This window comes from Eubalaena glacialis, chromosome 3 (assembly GCF_028564815.1).
Source record: "Eubalaena glacialis isolate mEubGla1 chromosome 3, mEubGla1.1.hap2.+ XY, whole genome shotgun sequence".
Taxonomy (NCBI): domain Eukaryota; kingdom Metazoa; phylum Chordata; class Mammalia; order Artiodactyla; family Balaenidae; genus Eubalaena; species Eubalaena glacialis.
The window spans coordinates 168,582,456-168,606,681 of NC_083718.1; the positions used below are offsets into that span (position 1 = coordinate 168,582,456).

General features: G+C 45.8%; 1 protein-coding gene across 5 annotated transcripts in view; it reads left to right on the forward strand.

Annotated features, from left to right (window-relative positions):
- The window catches only part of CSMD2 (CUB and Sushi multiple domains 2), a 661,810-nt gene extending 638,481 nt beyond the window's left edge, over positions 1-23,329 (forward strand). For 2 of the 5 annotated variants that reach the window (XM_061184511.1, XM_061184513.1), the window contains 10 exons: positions 10-83; positions 2,883-2,994; positions 3,574-3,753; positions 10,945-11,010; positions 12,554-12,715; positions 14,229-14,341; positions 16,192-16,279; positions 17,688-17,826; positions 18,012-18,153; positions 21,138-23,329. In XM_061184511.1, coding sequence (XP_061040494.1) covers positions 10-83; positions 2,883-2,994; positions 3,574-3,753; positions 10,945-11,010; positions 12,554-12,715; positions 14,229-14,341; positions 16,192-16,279; positions 17,688-17,826; positions 18,012-18,153; positions 21,138-21,458 — 1,397 coding nt within the window. In that variant the 3' untranslated portion in view covers positions 21,459-23,329. Of the gene's footprint in view, positions 1-9; positions 84-2,882; positions 2,995-3,573; positions 3,754-10,944; positions 11,011-12,553; positions 12,716-14,228; positions 14,342-16,191; positions 16,280-17,687; positions 17,827-18,011; positions 18,228-21,137 lie in introns of all 5 variants that reach the window. The other 3 variants (XM_061184512.1, XM_061184514.1, XM_061184515.1) reach the window with 3 other exon arrangements.
- Positions 23,330-24,226: the final 897 nt, after the last annotated feature.

Below are 24,226 nucleotides of genomic sequence, written 5' to 3' on the forward strand. Positions count from 1 at the left end.
GAAATCCAGACCCCACGCTGACCACGTGTGCGGACCCTGGCGTGCCACAGTTTGGGATACAGAACAATTCCCAGGGCTACCAGGTAACGAGGTCAACCGAGATCGGGCCTTTCTGCCTTCTGTCCCTTCTTGTCACTGTCATCAGTCTCAGAGGACCCAGGGACCTTCCTCAGGACAGCACTAGGGGGCATGAGACCTTGGAAGCTGGAGAGAGAAAGCAGCCTGCTTCTTCAAGCCAGGCTGCACAGCATGCCCCCTCAGAAACAGGCAGGCGTTTACACCAACCCGAGAAGCTGATGTGGAAGAACTGACTCGCGTGTAGCTCCACAGACACTTACCAGCAGCCCCTCGTGATTGGGGCAGGGACAGAAATGAGAGAGACAGATGGACCTTCTGTCCCCAGGGCACCCATACCCTACGGGGCTCAGACAGGGTGGCGGGAGCCAGCAAGTGCCACATGGGAGACAGTCTCCTGCCCAGTGGGCCCGTCCCAGCAGGATACAGGCTCCAGGGACGCATCTCAGAATACGCTTCAAAAGGAAAGGATGTGGACAGCCTGGATGGGACCCTCTGAGCAGAAGGGAGCAGGAAAGTACGGGTGTGTTCAAGGCAGGCAATGAACTGGAGCCCCCAATGTGCCCAGGGGATATCAGGGACTAAGCCGGAAATGGCGGGTTGGGATCTAACCTAGCAATGGGATTTATCAAATATTTACTGCCGTGAACTATCCTAGGTGCTAGGAATACAGTGGGAACAAGACAGGCCAAGTGCCTGCTCTATGGGAGTTCCCTGGCTGGTGACAATAAATAAACAAGATCACTTCTGTGAGCGATAGGCACTACACATGGCATAATATAAAAGGGTGTGACGGGGAGTTGCTGTTTTAGGAAGCGGAGTGAGGGAAGAGGCCTCCTAAACTTGAACTGTGGCGCCCATGGTGGGAAGGGCCAGCCCTGTGCAGAGCTGGGGGGGCGTTCCCAGCAGAGGTAACGGCCAGGGCAGAGGAGCCTCAGGCAGGGAACTTGGCAGGTTGCAGGACCAGAAAGCTGGCCAGCCAGCGGGTCGGGAACATAAAGAGAGAGGAGAAGGACATGAAGCCGAAGTGCTAGGCTGGGTTTGAAAACCACCTGGCACTGTCTTGTGAAGTTAAATATTCACACATCCTATGACCCAGAGTAAGCAACCCCAGCGACGCTCTCGTACACGTTATCAAGAAATGAGAAAAATCCCAGTGTAGTCACAGGATGGTTCATCACGCAGCAGTGAAAATTAAGGAACTATAGCTCCACACAACATGGATGACTTAGAAACATAGTATTGAACGTCAAAAGTGGTAGGATACTATTTCTAGAAAGATTAAAACCAAGAAAAATTTATATTGTTTGGAGATATATGTAGGCATATGTGATAGAATTATTTTTTAACTAAGCAAGGAAATGAAAAACACAAAATTCAAGAGACTGGTTTTCACCGAGGGGAGCTGAGGAACAGGGCAGGGAAGGAGCACGCAGATGACAAACATGTCAATGAGGTTCTAACCCTTAGGTTGAGTGGTGGGCTCCACTTAAGGTGTCCATTTTATTATGATGATTCACGTCTGTATATGTGCCATATATTCTTTTCTATGCACCAAATATCACATAATAAATTTTGAAAAGAGAAGGGCATGGACCAGGCCATATAGGGCCTTGAGACCATGATAAGCATTTTGGATTTTATTCTAAATGTCATAGGAAACCATTTGAAGGTGACTTAATCTGATCCATCATTTGAACTATCACTCAGGACCCTGAGGAGAGGATGAACAATAGGGGTTAAGAATGGAAGCGCTTAGACAAATAGGACATTATTGCAGCATCTTGAGAGAAAGGTGAGGGTGGGACTGAGCCGGGGTAGCGACAGTGGACATAGAGAGATGTGAAGGGGTCGGCAGGTATTTTGTCGGTAGAACCAAGAAGACTTCTTGAAGGGTTGAATGGAGGGGTTGAAGGAAAGGGAGGAATCAAGGATGACTTGAAGTTTTTGACTTGCACAACTGGGTGGATAGGGGTACCATTTGCTGAACGAGGTGATGGGCGTGGAGGAATGGAGCAGAAATTAGGTTTCACCTTGAGTTTCAGTTTGCTCCCAGAGGTAATAGAGACACGTGAGTGTTTTCAGCTGGGAAATAGTGTGATCCGAGTTGCAGTTTAGGAAGCTGATCTGGCAGCATCGTGCCGCATGGATTAGAGATGGAGAGATGGAGCTGGTGGCTGCAGGGAATGTCAAGTCAGATGGTGAGGGGCTAGTGGAGCGGAGGGAGGGATGCAGGGAGGGCAGCAATTCTGCTCAAGAGACTTTTTACAAAGCATAGCTCCAGATTCTATAGGGGACATGTCCTAAAAGAATTTATAGATTCATGGAGGGAAGAGACACACACAGTAATATTCTACTTTGCACAGTTCTTCACATTTTATAAAATGCTTTCCAATCTACCCTCACATTTGAGTGTCACAACATTCCAGTGTAGTGTGGCAGGGCTGCTCATCCCAACTCTACACGGGAAGGCTAAGGGGTAGAGAGTTTCGTGCATCCTGGCATCCAGTGAGTAAATGTAGATGCCAGAACTCAAACCCAGGGTCTTCTGATTCTGGGTCAGGCACTCAGCCCCCCACAGCAGAATATGATATATCCCACGAGAGTGTTGATCTGGCCCAGGGAATTGGGGGAGGCCTTGTGGAAGAGGCATAATGTAAGCTGCCTCAAGGGATAAATAAGATTTAATCAGGCAGAGAAACAGAAGGGTGGGTAGGAGTAACGTCGTGGGAAAGTAAGCAGTCAGGTGACAGGTATGAAGCGTCGCTGGATGGAAGGTGATTGTGGGAACTTCGTCCTGGCCACAGGTTGGACGCACCGTGCTCTTCCGTTGTCAGAAAGGTTACCTGCTCCAGGGCTCCACCACCAGGACCTGTCTCCCCAACCTGACCTGGAGCGGAACCCCGCCCGACTGTGTCTGTGAGTGCAAGCTTCACCTGCAGCCCAGACAACTCCTCCTGGCAACTCATAGTCTCCCCCAGCTGGGCATCTAGGAGATGCTTGAATGCCCTGAATGACAGAGAGCTCACAACTCCTCACTGGGACCAGTATTGGTCTCTGTACTCCTTACCCCTTGGAGCCCCACAGAAGATATTTACACACAGAAGCCTTTCTGATATTTGAAGGCGATTCCTATTTCTTTGCCTTCGCAAAGAAAAAGAAAGAACTTTCCCATGGCAGCAAATACTAACAACTACAAGGCCTGCCCTCAGGATGGAAGATTTCAGGCTTTTGACCATAATTACTCCTTTTCCATCAGGAAAATTGCTGCAGGTTTAGGTTCCCCCAGGGTTGACTGAGCCAATATCCACATGATCTCCATCTTGGCCACTCGTATAGACATCAAGGCTGGGGTGGGGCTGGGGCTGGGGAGGGGATGCTGGACCTGAAAGGGGCCCATAAGGGAAAGGAGGGGTGTGGTCCATCAAGGAACAGGGGAGTGGTGGAGAGGCCTCCTGGAGACCCTCGTCTCCCAGCAGCGTCTTCCCTGTCACCCAGCCCACCACTGCAAGCAACCGGAGACGCCGACGCATGCCAACGTTGGGGCCCTGGACTTGCCCTCCATGGGCTACACGCTCATCTATTCCTGCCAGGAGGGCTTCTCCCTCAAGGGTGGTTCCGAGCACCGCACATGCAAAGCAGATGGCAGCTGGACAGGCAAACCGCCCGTCTGCCTGGGTGAGTGTGCCCCCTCGGTGAGCTTCTCCAGGGTGGGGGGCCAGAGGGAACAGCTGAACTTGAGTGAAAGAGGGCCAAAGAGAAGAGAGAAATGTGGTTTCCGGAAGCTGGAGCCTGCTTCTGATTTTCTGAGGTGTTGAGTCTAGGAGATGAAACCAGAGTAGTCTAAAGAGGCACAGAGTGAAGCCATCCCAAGTTTTACCTTGCTACCTTCTGCTTGAGCTTAAACACTCTGCCCAGTGTTAAGTATACAGTAGTCTAAGGATGATACTTAATCATCAGACAGAGAAAAGCTCTGTGTTCCACTAAACTGGAATAACACGTTACGCATATATGCATATCATAACCTTGATAAAACAGTACCCACTCACAGATCCCTCAGGGTTACCGCGATGTCTCAGACCTCCCTCCCCCTCTTCTTCATTCATTTGTTCTCTATTTATTGAACATTATCACTCTGCGTGGCTGTACTGGGCATGGGGGATGGGGAGGTGAAAGACACAAACCCTGCCCTAAATGAGCTCACATTCAGCTGTGGAAGACACACACATTATCAGATATAACAGTACCTTCAGGAACATAGAGATGCACTGAATGCTCTGGGGATGATGGGAAGGGCACTAATTCAGCCTAAGGGGGAGGGGAGAATCAGGGAAGGCTTCCTGGAGAAGGTAATCTGAGTCCAGTCTTAAGTAAAGAATCCAACAAGGATAAAGGATGGGTTTGGTGCTAGGATGGCATTCAGTAAGATGTCTCTTACAGGTGCTGACCTCACCTCACCACATTCCAGGCATTGTTCTAAGTACTTCATGTACTAACTCAATCCTTGCAGTCATCCTGTGAGGCAGGTGTTACTCATATCCTCATTTAATATATGAGGAAACTGAGGCACAGAGAGGTTAAGTAACGTGCCCCAGGGTCACCAGCTGGTAAAGGGAGAGAGCTGAGATTCAAACCCTGCAGGTCTAACTTAAGAATCCATGCTCTTAAGTACTCTGCTGTCCTGCCCCTCAGAGAGAGAAGGCTTCAGGTTCAGAGCCTTTATCAGAGCTAGAATTTAATAATGTATTTTCATTGTATGAATTGTTGTAAATTTCTTTTATTTAGGGAAAGTAACATTTGTGTTCCACAAATGGTAGTGGTATAATTTTTCCTTTTTAGAGTACATTTAACTTTTAATTGTGGTAAAATATACAAAACATAATATTTACTATTTTAACCATTTTACAGTGTACAATTCAATGGCATTAAGTACGTTCACAATATTGTGCAACCATCACCACTGTCCATTTTCAGAATCTTTTCATCCTCCCAAACAAGAACTTTGTGCCCATTAAACAATAACTTTCCATTCCCCTTTCTCTCCAGCCCCTCATAACCTCTATTGTATTTCCTATATCTATGAATTTGCTGATTCTAGGTACCTCATGTTAGTGGAATCATATGATATCTGTCCTTTCGTGTCTGGATCATTTCACAAAAATCATTTCATAATTTTTTCAAGGTTCATCCATGTTGTAACGTGTTATTACTTCATTCTTTCTTAGGCCTGAATAATATTCTATTGATGGATATACCACCTTTTGTTTATCCATTTGTCCATTGATGAACATTTCAGTTGTTTCCACTTTGGGGCCATTATGAATAATGCTACTTTGAACATAAATGTACATGTTCTGTTTGTATATATGTTTTCAGTTCTCTTGGGTATATATCCAGGAATAGAATAACTCAATGTTTAACAGTGTAAGGAACTGTCCAACCGTTTTGCAAAGTGCCTTTACATTTACTTTACATCCCCACCAGCAATGCACCAGGGGTCTAATTTCTCTACATCATCCTTGCCAGTACCCATTATTGTCCAGCTTTTTGAGTATAGCCATCCTAAGTGGGTATAAAGTAGTATTACATTGTGGTTTTCATTTACATTTCCCTAATGACCAATAATGTTGAGCATCTTTTCATTTGTTTATTGGCCATTTGTGTATCTTCCTTGGGGAAAAGTCTATTCAAATCCTTTGCCCATTTTTTAATTGGGCTATTTGTCTTTTTATTGTTGAGTTGTAAGAACTCCTTTGTGTCCTGTTGATTTCTTTTTTCCAGCTTTATTGAGGTATAATTGGCAAACAAATTGAAATATATTTAAAGTATACAACATGATAATTTGACATACATTGTGAAAGGATTCCCACTGTCAAGTTAACACATCCATCACCTCACATATTTATCTTTTTTTTTTTTTTGGTGAGAGCACAGGAGTTCTACTCTCTTAGCAAATTTCAATTATACAATGCAGTATTATCTACTATAGTTACCATGTTATACATATACATCTTATAACTGAAAGCTTGTATCCTTTTACCAGCCTCTCCCTATTTCCCCCTCCCCCCAGCGCCTGACAACCACTATTCTACTCTCTTTTATAAATTTGACTTTTTAGATTCCACATGTAAGTAGTAGCATGCAATATTTGTCTTTCTCTGTCTGGCTTATTTCACTTGGCATAATGTCCTCCAAATTCATCCATGTTATCACAAATGGCAGGATTTCCTTCTTTTTAAGACTGAATAATATTCCATTGTATATATACACCACATTTTCTTTATCCACTCATCCATCAATGGACACTTAGTTTGTTTCCATAGTTTGGCTATTGTGAATAATGCTGCAGTGAACATCTCTTCAAGACAGAGATTTCATTTCCTTTGGATATATAGAAATGGAATTGCTGGATCATACGGTATTTCTATTTTTAATTCTTTTTTTTATAGAATAAAAATCTCTATCCTTGTATTGGTTTACATTATTATTTTCTTCATTACAGAGAATATCTACTATTCATGTCCGCTCCTATAACAGCAACCCAGCTTTTAAAATTTTCGTATTATTCCTTTACATAATTATACATTAGATTTGACTATTGATGCTTTACATTTATGATTACACATTATCTATTTTTAATTCTTGAAGGAACCTCCACACTGTTACATTCCTACCAACAGTGCACAAGTATCACATTTATCGGTTTGTGTATATTGAACCATCCTTTCATCCCAGGAATAAATCCCACTTGATCATGGTGTATGATCCTCTTAATGTACCGTTCATTTGGTTTGCTAATATTTTCTTGAGGATGTTTGCGTGTATGTTCATCAGGGATACAGGCTTGGAATTTCCTTTTCTTGAAGCGTCCTTGTCTGGCTTTGGTACAAGGGCAATGTTTTGATTCCTTACACTTTATATTTTGTATATCTACTGTAGGTTACGCTTTGTGTTTATCACGAAGGTTACATAACACATATTTACAACAGTCTTTTTTTAAGCTGATAACAACCTAACTTGGAATGCATACAAAAGCTCTACGTTTTTACACTCCCCCACATTTTATGTTTTTGATGTCACAATTTACATCTTTTATATTGTATATCCATTAAAAATTATTGTAGTTATAGTTATTGTTACCATTTTTGTCTTTTAACCTTTATACTAGAGTTACAAGTGATTTACCCACTAACATTACAATATTAGAGTATTCTGAATTTAATCATATATTTATTTTTACCAGTGAGTTTTATACTTTCGTGTGTTTTTATGTTAGATTTTCACTTCCACTTAAACCCCTGCTGTTTAACCCCTCTATTGAATTTTCCAGGTCAGTTATTACATTTTCAGCTCTATGGTTTCCATTTGGTACTTTTAAAATATTTTCTCTTTGTTGAAATTCTTGCTTTGTGCATTGCTTTCCTGACCTCAGTGAGCATCTTTATGACCATTACTTTGAACTCTCTATTGGGCAAATCACTTATCACTGTTTCATTAGGATCCGTTTCTGGAGATTTATCTTATTATTTGGTTTGGAACATTTTCCCTTGTTGAGTCACTTTCCCTGATTCTCTACTGTTGATTTCTACTCATTAGATAAAACAGGCAGCTCTCCCAGTCTTCACGGACCGGTCTCGTTTAGGCAATGAACCTCATCAGTCAGTGCAGCCCAATCTCCTGGTGCCTCCCAAACCTTTGTGATTGTCCAAGCTGTCGTCTTTATTCCTAGCGGCTCTCAGTAGTTGAGGGTGTACCAAGACCCATCAGTGTCCCACAGAGGTCAGCACCTAGATGCAGGCTGATTAGAAGTAGACTCTCAGGCAACAGTTGGAAAAGTATGCAGTCAGACCCCTTCCAGGGAGAAACTGGGAGATGTGCGTTTTTACCTGCTCCCTCAGTGTGAGACCAGGTATATAGCCACAGGGGTTTCTACTGTGTCTATTTAAAAATGGCTTCCTTGTTTGCTGTAGTCCTGTGGAACTCATGAACACAAGCCCCAAGCCCCGTTGGCCTTCAGAGCTAGGTGATTTGGGCACCCATCCCTCAGGTGGCAGCCTTAAAAGTCAGGGTGCTAGATGTGTGGTACAAACTCAACACTCTCAGGGAAAAGCTGGGAGTTGCGAGTCCCTCCTGATTGTATGGTGCCGTGCCAGGGGTGGGGTTTATTTCAAGAATGTGTCTCAGCCTTTCCTTCCTGTTTTGATGTGGGTATTTTCTCAGTCACCCAATGTGTAGGTGTCACTCAGCTAGTTTCTGGATTTCTCTCAGAGAGAATTGATCTGTTTTCTTCTGCACATTCAGTGTATCTGTGGGAGGAGGGGAATTCAGGAGCCTCCTATGTTGCCATCTTGGTCCAGAGTCCCTTCAAGAGTTCTTTATATACCTAGAATATAAGACCCTTATCAGATGCATGATTTGCAAATATTACCCCCATTTTGTGGGTTGTCTTTTCACTTCCTTTTTTTTTTTTTAATTTACAGTACTTTCTTTTTTATTTCATTCATCACCTAAAATTTAAACTCCATTTTATCCTGTGTTAATTTTTTTCTTTTTTTTTTTTTCTGGTGTGGATTTTTTTACAGCCTTATTGAGATATAATTGATATACAAAAACTGCACATATTTAATATATGCGATTTGATGAGTTTGGATCTTTTCACTCTCCTATTGGTGTCCTTTTAAACACAGAAGCTTTTAATTTTGATGAACTCCAATTTATCTATATTTTATAGGTTTACTTGTGCTTTTACTATCATATTTAAGAAACCATTGCCTAATCCAAGGTCACAAAGATTTGTACCTGTGTTTTCTTCTAAGAGTTTTGGGGTCCAAATTCATGCTATTGCATGCGGATATCCAATTGTCCCAGCACCATTTGTTGAAAAGACTATTCTTCCCTCATTGGATTGTCTTGGCACCCTTTTCAAAGACCATTTGACCACAAATGTGTGAGCTTATATTAGGTCCTCAGTTTTATTCCATTGATCTGTATAACTGTCCTTATACCATTACCGCCCAGCCCTGATTGCTATAGCTTTGCAGTAAGTTTTGAAGTTGGGAAGTGTAAGTCCTCCTTTTTGCTCTTCTTTTTCAAGATTGTTTTGGCTATTCTGGGCCCCTTTTATTTCTATATGAATTTTAGGAATGGATTGTCAGTTTCTGCAAACAGACAGCTGGGATTTTGATAAGGATGGTGTTGAATCTGTAGATCAATTTGGGGAGTATTGCCATTCGAACAATATTAAGTCTTCCAAGCCATGAGCATGGGATATCTTTCCATTTATTTAGATCTTTAATTTCTTTCAATGATGGTTTGTAATTTTCAATGTACAAGTCTTGCACTTCCTTGGTTACATTTATTCTTAAGTATTTTTTTAATGCTATAATAGGTACTTGCATTTAAAAATACAAAATGCTTTAGATGCAGTTGAATCTCAACTCAACCCCTTACTATAAGACCCTGGGTAAGTCCCTTCACCTCTCTGCCTCTAACAAGTTTCTCTTCTATTAAATGAAGACAATAACGTCTACCTCACAGTTCTGAGAGAAGGAGTAAATGAAATAACATGAATAAAGTGCCTAGCACAGTGTCTGGCACATAAAATGCTTTCTCCCTCTTTGCTCCCTTCATCTTATAAAACCTAAGACAATAAAGGCATTTTGTTCAGAGGTGTGCCTTCATGGAGTCACTGTGGAAAATATGTCCACAGCCTTCTGTACACCCGAACATAAGCTGACCTCAGAGTTGGAGACAGTAGGGGGAGTCCCCCCCTTTACTTGGCAACAAGACAGATATTTCTGTTGTTTCTCTGCAAAAGAAGAAAAGACACTAATATTTATTGACTGTGACTTTCACGTTCATAACCACATTTATTCAGCGTAAACCTGTGAGATATTTTTCAGTATTTTCCTATGTTTCAGATGAGGAGACAAGACTCTGAGTGGTGACGTGACTAGCTGAGGTCACACAATCACTGAGTAGCACTGCTGGGACCGGAACCTAGGCTGTCGGGCTCAGGCCCAAAGCCTTCTCCTTTGCCTTTGCCTGTGAGGGCTTCTCTGTCTTAATATCGTGACTCCAAGGGAAGGAAGCACTCCACTGAAACCCTTACCAGGACTTAGGCACTTCACTCTTGATTGGCGGAAGCCCGTCCTTTGTGCCAGACCTCTGGGAGGAAAGCAGAGGCCCTTCAACCAAGGGTCCTCAGTAGCGGCATTCAGCAGATCTGTGTGCTAGGATGGGAAATAGACATCTTTATTTTCCTTTACCTCTTACTGAAATTTAGCATTTCTTTAATTTAAGATATAGACAAAACCTTGTAGTAGTGTTAGCAATACCTATAAATTTGTCACCAGTAGAAACTGCAGAGATTTCCACATTACACTACAATAGTTATGGATATCACGGAATGTTGTTGGGAATTCCCTGGCGGTACAGTAGTTAGGACTCCGCGCTTCCACTGCAGGGGACACAGCTTCAATCCCTGATCAGGGAACTAAGATCCTGCATGCCATGTGGCATGGACAAAAAAAGAAAGAAATGTTGTTTATGTTCCTGACTACTTCAAGATTAGAATAGTTACTGGACCTACTACTAGATCCTGTTATTTAATGCAGTAATAAAAAATCACATATATAGCTATATTCTAATTTTTTGCTTAATATTTCAATGACTATAATTGGTAAATGGATTTCCTTTTAACTCTTTATATCTCACCAGACAAAGTAGTCCACCTCCTGGTCTAAGAGGATAAGTCCAAAGCAAGATCTCAAAGAACCCATTGACCTAATGTCAGAGAGCTGGCCATTATTTTTCCAATAGAACATAGACCAGAGGGTGAACCTGTTTTCTTCCATTCTCTTTCCCCAGCAGAGGTCCGGCCCAGTGGGAGACCCATCAACACTGCCCGGGAACCTCCGCTCACTCAAGCTTCAGGTAGGTATGGTCTAGATCTTTGGCGCAAGAAACTGGTATTTCTTCCGTCACCTACTTACCCAGAAACTTGCACATGAGCTTCTGTGTACCCAATAGGAGGGTGTGAAAACAGTCTATAGAGCCGAACAGATTTCCTCACCCACCTCCCAACCCCAGGCAGATCTCAAGAGGAAGTGAGCTTGAAGGAAGCAGGAACTGCATCCAGAATTGAGAACCAAAGCCTTCTAGAAACATGTCCAGAACTTCATGCTCTGGAGCCAACCCCTTCTGGCACAGGGCTGGCCAGTGTGTGGTCAGACACATACACCCAGGTCCTGCCTAGGGAGCTTGCTGGACATGGTTACATTTTTAAGACAGGTATTGTGTCTTTCAAAGTGTGATGTCCAGAACTGGGCACAGAACTGCAGGTATGGCCTGACCAATGCAAAATTATTCTAGGCTATCATATCCTTTTTTGAACCTTATACTTTTATTTACCATATTAGCATGTGTGTTATACAAGAAAGAAAACTACATTTGGCATCAAACTCAATTACAGTTCCATTTTGGTCACTGACCAGCTGTGTCCTTGGACAAAGAAACTTCGCTTCTTTTTTTTTTTTTTTAAATTTTATTTATTTATTTATTGATGGCTGTGTTGGGTCTTCGTTTCTGTGCGAGGGCTTTCTCTCGTTGCGGCAAGCGGGGGCCACTCTTCATCGCGGTGCGCGGGCCTCTCACTATCGTGGCCTGTCTCGTTGCGGAGCACAGGCTCCAGACGCGCAGGCTCAGCAGGTGTGGCTCACGGGCCTAGTCGCTCCGCGGCATGTGGGATCTTCCCAGACCAGGGCTCGAACCTGTGTCCCCTGCATTGGCAGGCAGATTCTCAACCACTGCGCCACCAGGGAAGCCCCGAAACTTCGCTTCTTGAGCTTCAGTTTACCTTTTGTTAAAATAAGGCTCATAATACTCTCCTTAGAAAATTATTATAAGGATAAATAACAATTTTGGTTGCTATCATTCATTATATGCTTTTATGTGCCCAACATCATGTGACATACAGTCATTTAGCCCCTGACGAGATAAGCAGGACAGCCCCATTTACAGAACTACAGATGTGGCCTACACAGGTGAGGAAGTGGAAACTCTTGTATGTAATCAAACAACTGATAATTGACAGCCAAGGTGAGACTCCAGATCTGCCTGACTCCATTAGTCCATGTTCCTATCTTATGACATTGGTTTTATCTCCTCTCTTTTTCTCTTTCTCCATCTTTTCAACCCCTTCCCTCCTTTTATTTTCTTCTTTCTTCTAGTTCGTTTCCCCATCCCCTCATGTTCTCTTTTTTCTTTATCCACTTTCTTTCTCTCTCTCTCTTTCCTTCCACCCATCCACTCTGAGACGCAGAGCATCACAAGGAGGCCAGAACACCCCACCACCTCCTGCGTGTTAGATGTTGGGGAAAACAATCTCAGGGAGTGAACTGGGGTCAATCATCAGGTGGCCTCAATTCTACCAGCACACGTGAAAGCCCCTCTCACATCTGTTTCTCAATTCCTCTAGTTCCTGGGGATGTCTTTGCCAAGAATTCCCTATGGAAAGGGGCCTATGAGTACCAGGGGAAGAAGCAGCCAGCCATGCTCAGAGTGACTGGTTTCCAGGTCATCAACAGCAAGGTCAACGCCACCATGATTGACCACAGCGGCGTGGAGCTGCACTTGGCTGGTAAGGGGCAGGCCACCTCCGGGAAAGCCTGCGGCTGGTATGGGTGATGGGCACATGCTCTTCACAAGAACGAGTCTACTGTCACTTCCTTGTACTATCTTGCAGGGCTAGTCTGGTAGGCAGGGGAAGAGGAAGTGTCTATTCATCTTTGTTTACATGATAAAAGCACCACAGACTAAAGGGAAATGGTTAGATGACAAACATTAATAAATTGAACATACAAAGAACTCTTACAAATAAAGAAAAAAGAGACGGATATCCCTAAAAACTGAACCAAAAATAGGGGCAGAGAACTCCCAGAAGCCAAAGTACAGACAGTTAATAAACAAATGGAAAAATATTTTTCGCAATAATCAAACAGAAGTAAGCATAAAATGTCACTTTCCACTTATCCCACTAAGATTTTTTTAAGCAATAAACTCTGGTGCTAGTCCAGTGAAGGTATTAATGCAGTGCTGGTCAAAGTATAAAATAGTATAGTTCTAGAAAATAATTTGGCAACTTGTATCAAGAGCCATGAAAATGACTGGCCCCATTAATTACACTTCTACGAAGTTTTATCGTAAGAAATAGTTATAGAGGGAATCAAACATTTACCAATAAAGAATGTTCACATTACAGGGCTATTTCCATAACATAAAACCTGGGAATAGAAAATTGTCTCAAAAGAAATGGATATATTAATTATAGTATGTCTGCTGGATAAAATATTATGCCAGTTTGGGAGGAAATACACCTACTACAATGCATTTAAAATGGGAGTCCAGTTTTTGAAGGAAAAAATTATATTCATAAGAAAGAAAATTGGAAGTAATTACACCAAAATATTAACAGTGGTTATTTCTCAGAAGTGAGATCAGGAGTGAATTTTTTTTCTTCATGCATCTCTGCAGTTTCCAAAATTTCCCCAATTTTCAAATTTTCTATAATCAGAAAAACTGAATATCTTAGAAAGCAAGTGTTTATTCGAATAGATGGGTAGAATGATGGATGCATGAGTGAATGACTGTACACATGAATACACAACCCCACATGCAGTCACCGCCACTCATTCATGCATACACACACAAACACAACTAACGTTCATATTCACTCAGTTGCTCTAAGCCATAGTGCTAAACACATTCACACACTCCCATATACATGCCCTCATGCATTCCTGTACCCACTGAATTGTAAGCACACCCATGCATTAACTGACCCCGTAACATATACAAAATCCAATTCCCTTTATTCTCACACATGCCTGTGTAAATAGGAGCACAACCACAGGTCAGTAATCCAGTTGATTATTATTAACACACATATGCACATTCTTGTGTATCCTCACATTCAGCCTGTACAAACTCACAGGCCACACTACACTTACCTAACTCCAGTTATACATGGGATGTATATACCAACATGTACACGTGAAATCCCACCCAGACACTCACACCCACATACCCACAGACTTGGGTTTTGAAATTTTCCTGGATCTTTCAAGTGTACCCTCTGAACTTTCTTTTCCCAGGAATTTACAAGAAAGAAGATTTCCATCTCCTTCTCCAAGTTTACCAGGTTACAGGGCCTGTGGAGGTCTTTGTGAATAAGTTCAAAGATGATCACTGGGCCTTAGATGGGCATGTAAGTTCAGCAAAAACTCACTCAGTCCTTGCCCTCCCTGTGCCCTTGCCCCATCCCTGATTCCCAGATCACTGGTAGGGAGGAGGAGGGGAGAAGTTGGTGGAAACTCTTAGGATCAACATGGAAACTTGGGAGGAGGGTTTCTTTGGGGCCAGCACTGAGAACAAGGGAGTCCTCATCTGCTAGTGAAGTGAGCAAAGGGAAACATAGCAAGGGCCAGGAGGCTGAGAGTCTAAAGGTCAGTGCATCTGAGCGAGATGAAGTAGGTTCTGATGTGTGAGCAGAAAGCGAGAGATTGGAGGCTGGCAGTACATGAGTAAATTCAAGCAAGTTGAAGGTCACGATGAGGTGGTGGGAGCTGGGAGGAGGTGGTGAGGCCCAGATGCACACTGAGCGTCTTCTCACGTCTGAGGATGCCTGTTGTGGGTGATCGAGCACAGCTTGAGACACCAGGAGCTGGGGGAAAGGAGACAACTCTCTTGCATTCCCTTGTGGGAAAGACTTGTTCCATGCAAAGGCATTCTTCGGGTGGAAGTTCTGCAGTGATACTCCTCTGCCCATACCTTCCAGTCTCACAGGCAGGGGAGTGGAGCAGTCATCTGTCACATCCTCAGCTTCCCTGTCTTGGATGATTGAAGCTAGAAGCGGAGGGGTGGGAAGGAGGAAGAGGTCATGGGGCCAGAGGAGCAGAGAGCTGAGGCGTCAAGGTGGATCCTCACGGACAAGACTAGCTGGTAGAGGGCTGTGGGTTGAGTGACTTTGCTGATAATCACATGAGAAGCAAGTGGCTTCTCCAGGGGCTGGTACATGGGGTTAGTTCCTTGGGATTCTTGAGAGTATTCTATGGATCCCCTTGGGTATCCTGGTCCTGGTTGGCGTCAATAGTAGTAGTCCAAAAGCTGTGCCAGGACAGCAGACTCCATTGTGCTGGGAGGATGGCCAGAGGGGAGAGAACAAGGGTAAAGTTGGGAGCTGGAGCTGGAGTGCGGGCCAAGGGCTACGTGTAAATGGCGCTCTGGAGGGCCAGGAACAGCCGGAAGGGCTGCCTGGGACTACAGCCAACAATCGGGCCCACTTCTCTATCACCCAGGGTGTGTTTGGGGGGACAGGAGCGGGGGTCAGCCTAAAGCACAACAGACAGAGGGCTGCACCTGGGGATGGAGCATGAGTCAGAAGGAACCCCCGTAGCACAAGCAACCTCAAAGCAAGCACGCCCTCGGCCGAGCAGTCCCCAGCCCACAAGTTTGCGTGTCTGTGTCTGGTACACGAGCATCACAGAGGCAAGTACAGACAGAGCGAGGAGGAGTTATGTCCCCAGCTACCCGCCCCCAAATTAATAGCTATTGGAACTGGGATGAACTTTCCAAAGTACGTTCAATCTGCTAGATACATTTTAATCATGGTTTGGTTTGCTCCGCGGTGCTCTAAAACTCAGTTTTTCATCACAATAATAATAGCTAACATTTACTCAGGGCCTATTAAGTGTTCTAAGTGCTTTACCTACATTAGCTCATGTAAATCTTCAGAGCAACCCTATGACATAAGTACTGTCGTTGTTCCCATTTTAAAATGAGGAACTGAGGCACCGACAGATTAAGTGATTCGACCAGTAGAAATAAAAATGTCTCCCTCCCTCCTACGAGCATTGGAGGCCCTGCCCTATCCCCAGCACCTCGCCATTGCCTGGGGGTGGGCAGAGAGCCGATGTCAGTGGAGGTGACAGGCAGGCGGGTGACCCCAGCTGTTGGCACCGTGTACCTGTGGGCGTGTCTCCAGCCTGGCTGGCCGGACCTCTAGCTCCTTCCGGCGGCGTGCCTCCCATCTTACTCTGTCTGCTCCCGCCCTCACAGGTCTCCTCAGAGTCCTCCGGAGGCACCTTCATTTACCAAGGCGCTGTCAAGGGCCAAGGCTTTGGGCAGTTCGGCTTTCAAAGACTTGGTAACTAGCGTTTGTCCCTGGAGTGTAAGCTTGAGCGGGTGGCGGAGGAACTTGTATGTTGGCATGGAGGGCAGGGGTTTGGTGAAGTTCAACAGTCCAAGAGGGGCTCTTAGCCTCTTTTGGATCAGGGACGCCTTTGAGATTTTGATAAAAGCTGTGTAATATCTCCCCAGAAAGAAGCGCAATACATAATACCCTCAACTTTTGCCAAACAGCTTCATGCTCAGCCCTGGAGTTGAGAGCCCCCAGCTTAAGGGACATTGGGTCTCAGATGTGTCCCACAACACTATCTGGCCAGCCCTCGGGCATCCCCGGGACCCCCCGAGCATTACGACGTGGGGCTCTCAGGGCAGTCTCAGTCCCAGAAGGGTGGTATTGCTGTCCTCATTTTACAGATGGGAAAACTAAGCGTCAAGGAGGCTTCCTTCCCTAGTTCCTCTCCGGCATCTTTACCCTGGACCAAGCATCCTCAGTGTCAGGCATCCTCACTCCAGAGACTGGCCTTGACTCAGAGCCTCTAATGTGGGTAGGGGTCCTGGCTTCTGGGAAGCAGTTCAGGGGGAGACAGGAGGCAGGCCCGGGTGCTTGATGGGCAGATCTATACACCCCGGGTGCTGACTGCCCTGTGCCCCGGGACCCCCCGTCTACCGAGGCAGCGCACTGCATTTTCTCCCAGCTCTGACCTTCAGAAAGCTCCTCCCTGTCCTAAGCGGAAACCTGCTTCCCTGTGCTTCCCACTCCACCCTGCTCCTCCCCTGGAGTTATTCTTAGCTCTATCCTCTTAGCTGCCTGGAGTAAAAGCACTCCCTCTTCCACACAGCAGCCCTCAAAGACTTGAAGGCAGTTCCCTGGCCCCTTACACACCACAGAGACCTCAGGAAACTGACTTCTTCTGGCTTCGCGGCTGACTGCCAGTGTGCCGGGCAGAGCCGTCCCCTCTTGGACGGAGCCTCAGCCCCCTCGGTTCGCTGACAGGGGCAGAGGTTCTCACCGTGGTCTTCTGAGCGCTCCCAGTCTGGGGAGAGGGGCGGGGAGGAGGAGGGGAGACCCTAGGAGGCAGGAGCTTCAGCACCGCTGCCACGCCCTCCAGAGCAGGTCCACCTTCATGTGCTTTATATTTTGGCTTCCTTGTAAGGTTTCATGTGATAAAATTGCTATGGCCGAAAGAAGTTTGGAAGTTTCTAAAGGGCTGCTCTCTTTTAAGGTTTTATTCTGGGACATGGTTTCAGGTTCTCCCGCAGACTGGCTTGCCCAGGCCTGACCAGCTCGTGTGGACTGACCACCCTTCTCCAGGGAGGATGGCCCAGTGCATGGGGGAGGCAGGTGGGGGGCCCCAGCCAGCACCCCAAGCCCCACCACAGTGGCCGCTGTGTCTGTGACCTGAGGTTTCTGCTCTGGAACTTTGCAGACCTCAGGCTGCTGGAATCAGACCCCGAGTCCATCGGCCGCCACTTTGCTTCCAACAGCAGCTCGGTGGCGGCCGCGATCCTGGTGCCGTTCATCGCGCTCATCATCGCGGGCTTTGTGCTCTATCTCTACAAGCACAGGTACGGGGAAGGGACAGGAGGGTCGCACGACGGATGCCAGGCCCTCTCCCTTTCCCTGACCCACCTAGAGCCCTCCTGGCTCAGGCGAGCTGTGACCTTCTGAAGGGAACACAGAGCCTCCCTCTCTTCTTAGGGCCCCGAGTCTCCTCTCTTGACGTCTTGGTCACGCTCTCTCTCATTCCCAGGAGAAGACCCAAAGTTCCATTCAACGGCTACGCTGGCCACGAGAACACCAATGTGCGGGCCACGTTTGAGAACCCGATGTACGACCGCAACATCCAGCCCACAGACATCATGGCCACCGAGGCGGAGCTCACAGTCAGCACGGTGTGTACAGCGGTATAGCCTCCAGGCCAGGCTGCCTTCGTCACCGCCACTGAGAGCCCCACCTCCAGCAGCTGGTGAGACACACACCCCTACAGACACGTCCAGTGTGAGAGGGACTGAGTGCCCAGTGCTGCCCTGTGCTGGCCACTGAGGCAGACACCTCCATTCACCTGGGTCGGAGACTGTTGTCACCCTTTTTACAGATGGGAAAACTGAGGCACAGAGAAAGGAATTAACTTGGCCAAGATCACACAGCTAATAAGAAGCAGGATCAGAATCCAATCCCAAGCAGGCAGCTCCAGAGACTGTGCTCTTAGCCACTAGGCTCAGCAAAATATCCAAGTAGGTGTATTAGTCAGAACTCTCCAGAGAGAGAGAGAGAGAGAGAGAGATACATATATATACACAATATATGCATACATATATATATATGTACATATATATATATAAACTCTCTAGAGAGAGATATATGTACATATTGTGTGTATGTTTGTATTGTATATATAGGTATAGAGAAAGAGAGATTTATTTTAAGGAATTAGCTCACAGGATTGTGAGGCTAGCAAGTCTGGAGTCCACAGGGCAGGCTGGAAATTCCATCAGGAGCTGAGGTTGTAATCTTGAGCCCAAAGGCTGTCTGGAGGTGAATTCCTTCCTCTCAAGGGGGACCTCATTCCTTTCTCTTAAGGCCTTCAACTAATTGGTGAGGCCCACCTACATTATGGAGGGTAATCTGCTTTATTCAGAGTCTACTGATTTAAATGTTAATCACATCTAAAAAATTCCTTCACTGCAACATCTAGACTGGTGTGTGACCAAACAACTGGGCACCAGAGCCTAGGCAGTTGACATATAAAACTATCCATCACCTAGAGCGTAATAGATGGGCAGTTGCAACCCCTGGCATTGGGCAAGACAGGGCCCCCCATTACACAGAGGGGCAGACACACACACGGAGGCTCCCATGGGTCCACTGGACACCCTCTCACACACACACACACACACACACACACACAGGCCTGCCAGGAGGAGCTGACAAGTCTAGAAGGCACGGCCACTCCCCGCTGTGTCCTTCCTCACCGACAGCCCTCCTTCTGGGGCCTGGGAACCTGCAGGAACTGCCCCCACAAGGTGTGCAAGCCACACCCTTCTGAGAACCGTGTCGTCTCCTGCAGACCCCACTTTCTGGGGAAGGCAGTGCCCTCTCTCAGGTGCCTCCCCGACCTTAGTGAGCCCAGCTCTGGGGAGAAGCATCCCAGTGCCCAGAGAGGTGGGGTTCCAACAGGGCAAAGGGGTCATCAGCCAGACCCTAAGCAGGGCAGCTCTCCTTCCATGCTCCTGTCTGTGGCAGTGCATGCGATGGGCAGTCCCGGCCCAACACGCATGCAGCTCCTGGAGGGAGCAGGCTGTGTGAGGGGTGGGCTGGCGGGAAATGCGGGACCGGTAAATGCCAGGAGAGAGAAAGGGATTGTAAAACCACTAACCAGCACTGACTGCCCTGTCCCTGACGTGCATTGCTTCCTTTCATCCTCACATCAACTCCAGGAGGATTTTCACCACTTCAGCCTGAGTCTCAGACCATACGCCCAGTCAGTGCTGCAGCCCTCAAACATCCCAGCTTTAAGCACTCTGCCAGGCTGCCCCCCATCCTCCCCTCCCCTCCCCTCTTTGGGTCCAATTTTTTTCTCTAGATCATCTCTCTTGCATAAGTCTAAGCTTAAAATGGTAGGTACCAAGATAATTTATACATAAAGAAATAAAAATTATCTTCAGAATATATAAAGGCAACCATTGAATACAAATAAGTAATTGATTGAGTTTTTCTGCACCAAAACAAATATTTAAAGAAGGAGGAGAAATTCTTTCAGTGGGATCATTTTAACATGTCCAAATTAGTTCTGTTTCACCTTTCTGCTCCATCTTTACTTTTTCGTACTCATACAAATAGAAAGCAAAAGCGAAAAAAGAAGAATCCCCTCTGATGACATAAATCAGGCCTTACAGGTGATCTGTAGTGACTCTAAACTTTGAGTTGCAGAATTATTGAACAGTAGAGGAAAGAAACAAGAATGTCCCAAGACCTGCACACACACCCTCACCGCCACTCCACATCTGGGGCTCCGCTGGGTCCCAGGTGCCTGTGTGCACGAGGTTTCACCTCTGGGTCACCTGGGGTTGGTTGCTCCAGGTCTAGGCAGCCCTCGCACTGCCCCTCGCCAGCATCCAAGGCCTTGGAGCATCCCGCCCAGCACGCAGCTCTCTCCGTGAAGGCCCCTGCTCGCTTCCGGCCCTCCCGGAGCTGGAGCAGAGAAGGTGTTGCTTGGCTTAGGAAGGCGATGCATGAAAAACCACACTGAATAGACACACATACATTTAAAATGAGTGACAAGGTGATAAATTCAAATGATGCCTAACAAGAATGGCTGAAATTAAAATAAACCCCACACAGGGAAGTCATCGAGGCCTGCAGGGTCAGCAAGTAGAGGGCAAGGGGCAGGGCTATGTTATGACTTTCATGGCCCCTTTCCTCTGTTTAAAATTAAAAATGGTACTTTACAACTATGTTGTTATAAAGATGAATATAATCCAGGCTGGATTCATTATTACATGGCCATTATTATTATATTCACTTTTTTCTTTCTGATTTTGAAAGAAACTAGAAACACTTTCCTGGGCCCCTAAAAGTGTAGCAGCCCCTAGGCGCTGGGGCTCCTGTGGCTGACAGGTAAGTTGGCCCTGCCTGGGGGAAGAAAATGACATTAGGAAAATATATATTCTTCTGTGTATATTTCCTACCTACACCTCCACCCTTAGTTCGGGAAGGTTAAAACTCAAAGGTAAAGATCAAGGCAACTGATTTTCTTTCATTCTTTCCCCTTATTCCTTCTTTGCTTTGCCTCTTTCCTCTTGCCTTCTTCTGCTCCCACCCCTCACCCACTGCCCCTATTGTTTTACAAACTCTGGTGTGATCGGTTTGTTCCCAGTTCTCCAGGGGACAGGAAGTAAGCTCCCCTGGCAGTGCCCAGTGCCCATCTTCGTCTGTCTCTCCGCCCGTGTCTGCTACTGCTGGGACTTGGGCCCTTGCCCTGCCACCATCCGCCCCCATAACCCTGGAGAGGACGCCCACTCCGCCCCGACTTGGGGCCCTAAAGGAAGAGGGGCTGGCTGCCGTCAGAGGAAGAACGTTATGGATTGAAAACAGCAAAGGATTTTGTGGGTGTGCACGTGTGTGTATGGGCCTGAACACACACAAACACACACCTCTCCTTCAGTTGAGTCCTACGGAAGAGACCACAGAAGCTTAAAAAAGCGAAATGTGTGTGAAAGATGCCCCATGCCCTGCTCCCCACAAACACAGAGAAGAGGTAAAGAAGACGCAGTGGATGTGCTAGCAGATGCATCCGGTCGGTACGCAGAGACCAGCCATCTGCAAGTGGACGGTCCCAGCCGCAGAACGACAGCAAGGATAACCCCAAGGGCCGAAAACAATCTTAAGAAATCGTTTGGAAAGCAGTTTCTATTTTTTCTAACATAATTTTACTGAGCTCTAAACCCAATGAATTAAAAAAGTCCTCCTAGGTTGAAAGCAACACTGAAGAAGCAGGGCACGTCAGGGGAGGTAAGGGCAGGAGGCTGGCCAAGAGCCCAAGGTCAAGTCTGGCTGTTAACTGACAAAGAGAAGAGAAACAGGTGTGTGGCCCAGACAGGGACACCAAGTCTGCAGGCATCAGAGAGGTGCTGGAAGGGACAGGACAGCAAGACAACCCCAGGGTCCAAAAATAATGGCTACCGTGGACTGAGTTTCTCCTCTGTGCCTGACACTTTAGGTGGTTCATTTCTAGACCTTACAGCAACCCCAGAACATAGGAAATAGTATTCCAGATGGATGAGAAGGCAGAAAGGTGAAGAGATGCAAGCCACACAGTAAGTGTGGGTCTGACTCCAAAGTCCACTACACCAGCTGCAGAAATCTGGGTCTAGAAGGGGGAGGAGTAGGTGAATCTCTAAGGAGGACTGTGGCCAAGGCTGGTGGGCCAGGCAGGGGACCCATGTATCCTATCTGGGTTCTGTTCTCTCCACCTTGGCAGCATCAGGGCAAGGACCCGGTACCCAGGCTTCCTGGAGCTGGTGCTGGTCCCTCGGCTCCCAGCAGCCCCTCGCCATAGCAGACAGAGGCCCTAGGAACTTCTGAATCAAAAGAATGGAGTGAATAAGGCATATGCTCTCCAGCTCCTTGCAAGTAGGTTTGATTAATTTTGAGTTTCATCATGCTTGGGTCATTGATGAATTCCATTTAAGTATTGTTGAGAAGCTAATGAGTTTGGGAATCAAACTGTGGCATTTAGAGCCCCTTTCTCTGTCCTCGGGAAGGTCCCCGTGGGCTTAAGCCCCTGTGCATGTGTGACATGCTGGCCTCAGATGTTCAGATCACGTTTTGGAATGACAAATAGAAACATACAGGAGTGGAATGGCAGGGACACCTGGTTTGTAAGCAGATTCTGAGTTGAAACCATGAGATCTGACTCATGTGAAGATGGACTGAAGTGAGAGTGTCAATTTCCAGCAGATGCAACTGGCAATGGCAGGAGCCCAGCTGCCCACACCTGCTCTGGGTCACAGCATCCCTGGGCTTGGCAGGGGAGGACCAGTCCAGACAAACCCACTCACATGCTCATCTCTCTCTTTCTCTGGAAGCAAATGCAGGAAGCTCTTTGGCTGCTCCTTTCCCCACTTCTTACACTCCTCTGAGACCAACCAGTGGACTCCTCCTCCAGCCCTGCCTCCACCCCTCCCCTTGTGAAGTCCCAGGAGATGCCCAAGGAGCACATGCTGGTGCGGCGCCCAGCCCTCTGCTGTGCATTACCCTTTCCCACCTCTGGCATTTTCTCTCCACCTCCAGAGGCTTGGAAGCAAACAGGGCAGACTAGGCCCTTCACCCACCATTCACACCATATACCCACTGCCATCCCATGAGGCTAAAAAAAACAAAACAAACAAACAAAAAAAAACAACAAAAAAATCTTTTGTACAGAGATATATTTTTATTATACAAAGTTTGTACAGTACCAAAAAAGAAAGGAAAAAAAGGTGTAAATTTTTTTTCATTATTGTAGGTAAATGGTAGTGGAAGCCTTTTTTGTAAATGTAATAAAATGTATAAATATGGTTTTCAGAAAACATCAAGTGCTGTAAATATGTAATCTACACACCTTCTTGGCTTGTCTGCAGTATATACATTTAATTTATCTGTCTCTGTATATGAGGCTTCCCCCTGGGGTCCTGCATTATGGTACGTTCCTGAATTTGAAAGCAATTTTAAAATTTTTGAATTCAAATAAAATATAAATTTTGCATTGGTTTTCTTACCTTTTTTATGGCCTTTTTCATGGCTAGGGGCAAGTGTTTGTTGGGGGAGGGGAGGAAAGACATTTGGGACTAAAAGTCAAGTGGAAATGTGGAAATCTCTTTCTTAAATGGCTTTGTGTTGCCTCCAGTACATGTTGGGAACTCCCAGCAAAAGTGATAGTGGAGGCACCATATGCAAAAATTAACTCAAAATGGATCAAATACCTAAACAAAAGACCTAAAACTATAAAATGTTTACAAGAAAACATGGGAAAGCTTTGTAACTTTAGACTTGGCAATGATTTCATAAAATAGATGAATTGGGCTTCATAAAAATTTAAAACTTCTGTACATTAAAGGACACAACAGAGTGAAAAGGCAGCCTATGGAGCAGGAGAAAATATTTGCAAATCATATATCTGATAAGGGATTAATAGCCAGAATATATAAAGAGTTCCTACTACTCAACAATGAAAACAACCTGATTTAAAAATGGGCAAGTGACTTGAACAGACATTTCTCCAAAGAAGATATAAAATGGCCGACAAGCACCTGAGAAGATGCTCAACATCACTAATCACTAGGGAAATGCAAATCAAAACCTCAGTGAGAGCCATCTAACATCCATTAGGATAACTACTATAAAAAACATGAAAAAAACAAAACAAAAAACAGAAAATAACAGGTGTTGGTAAGGATGTAGGGAAATTGGAATCTTTGTGCACTG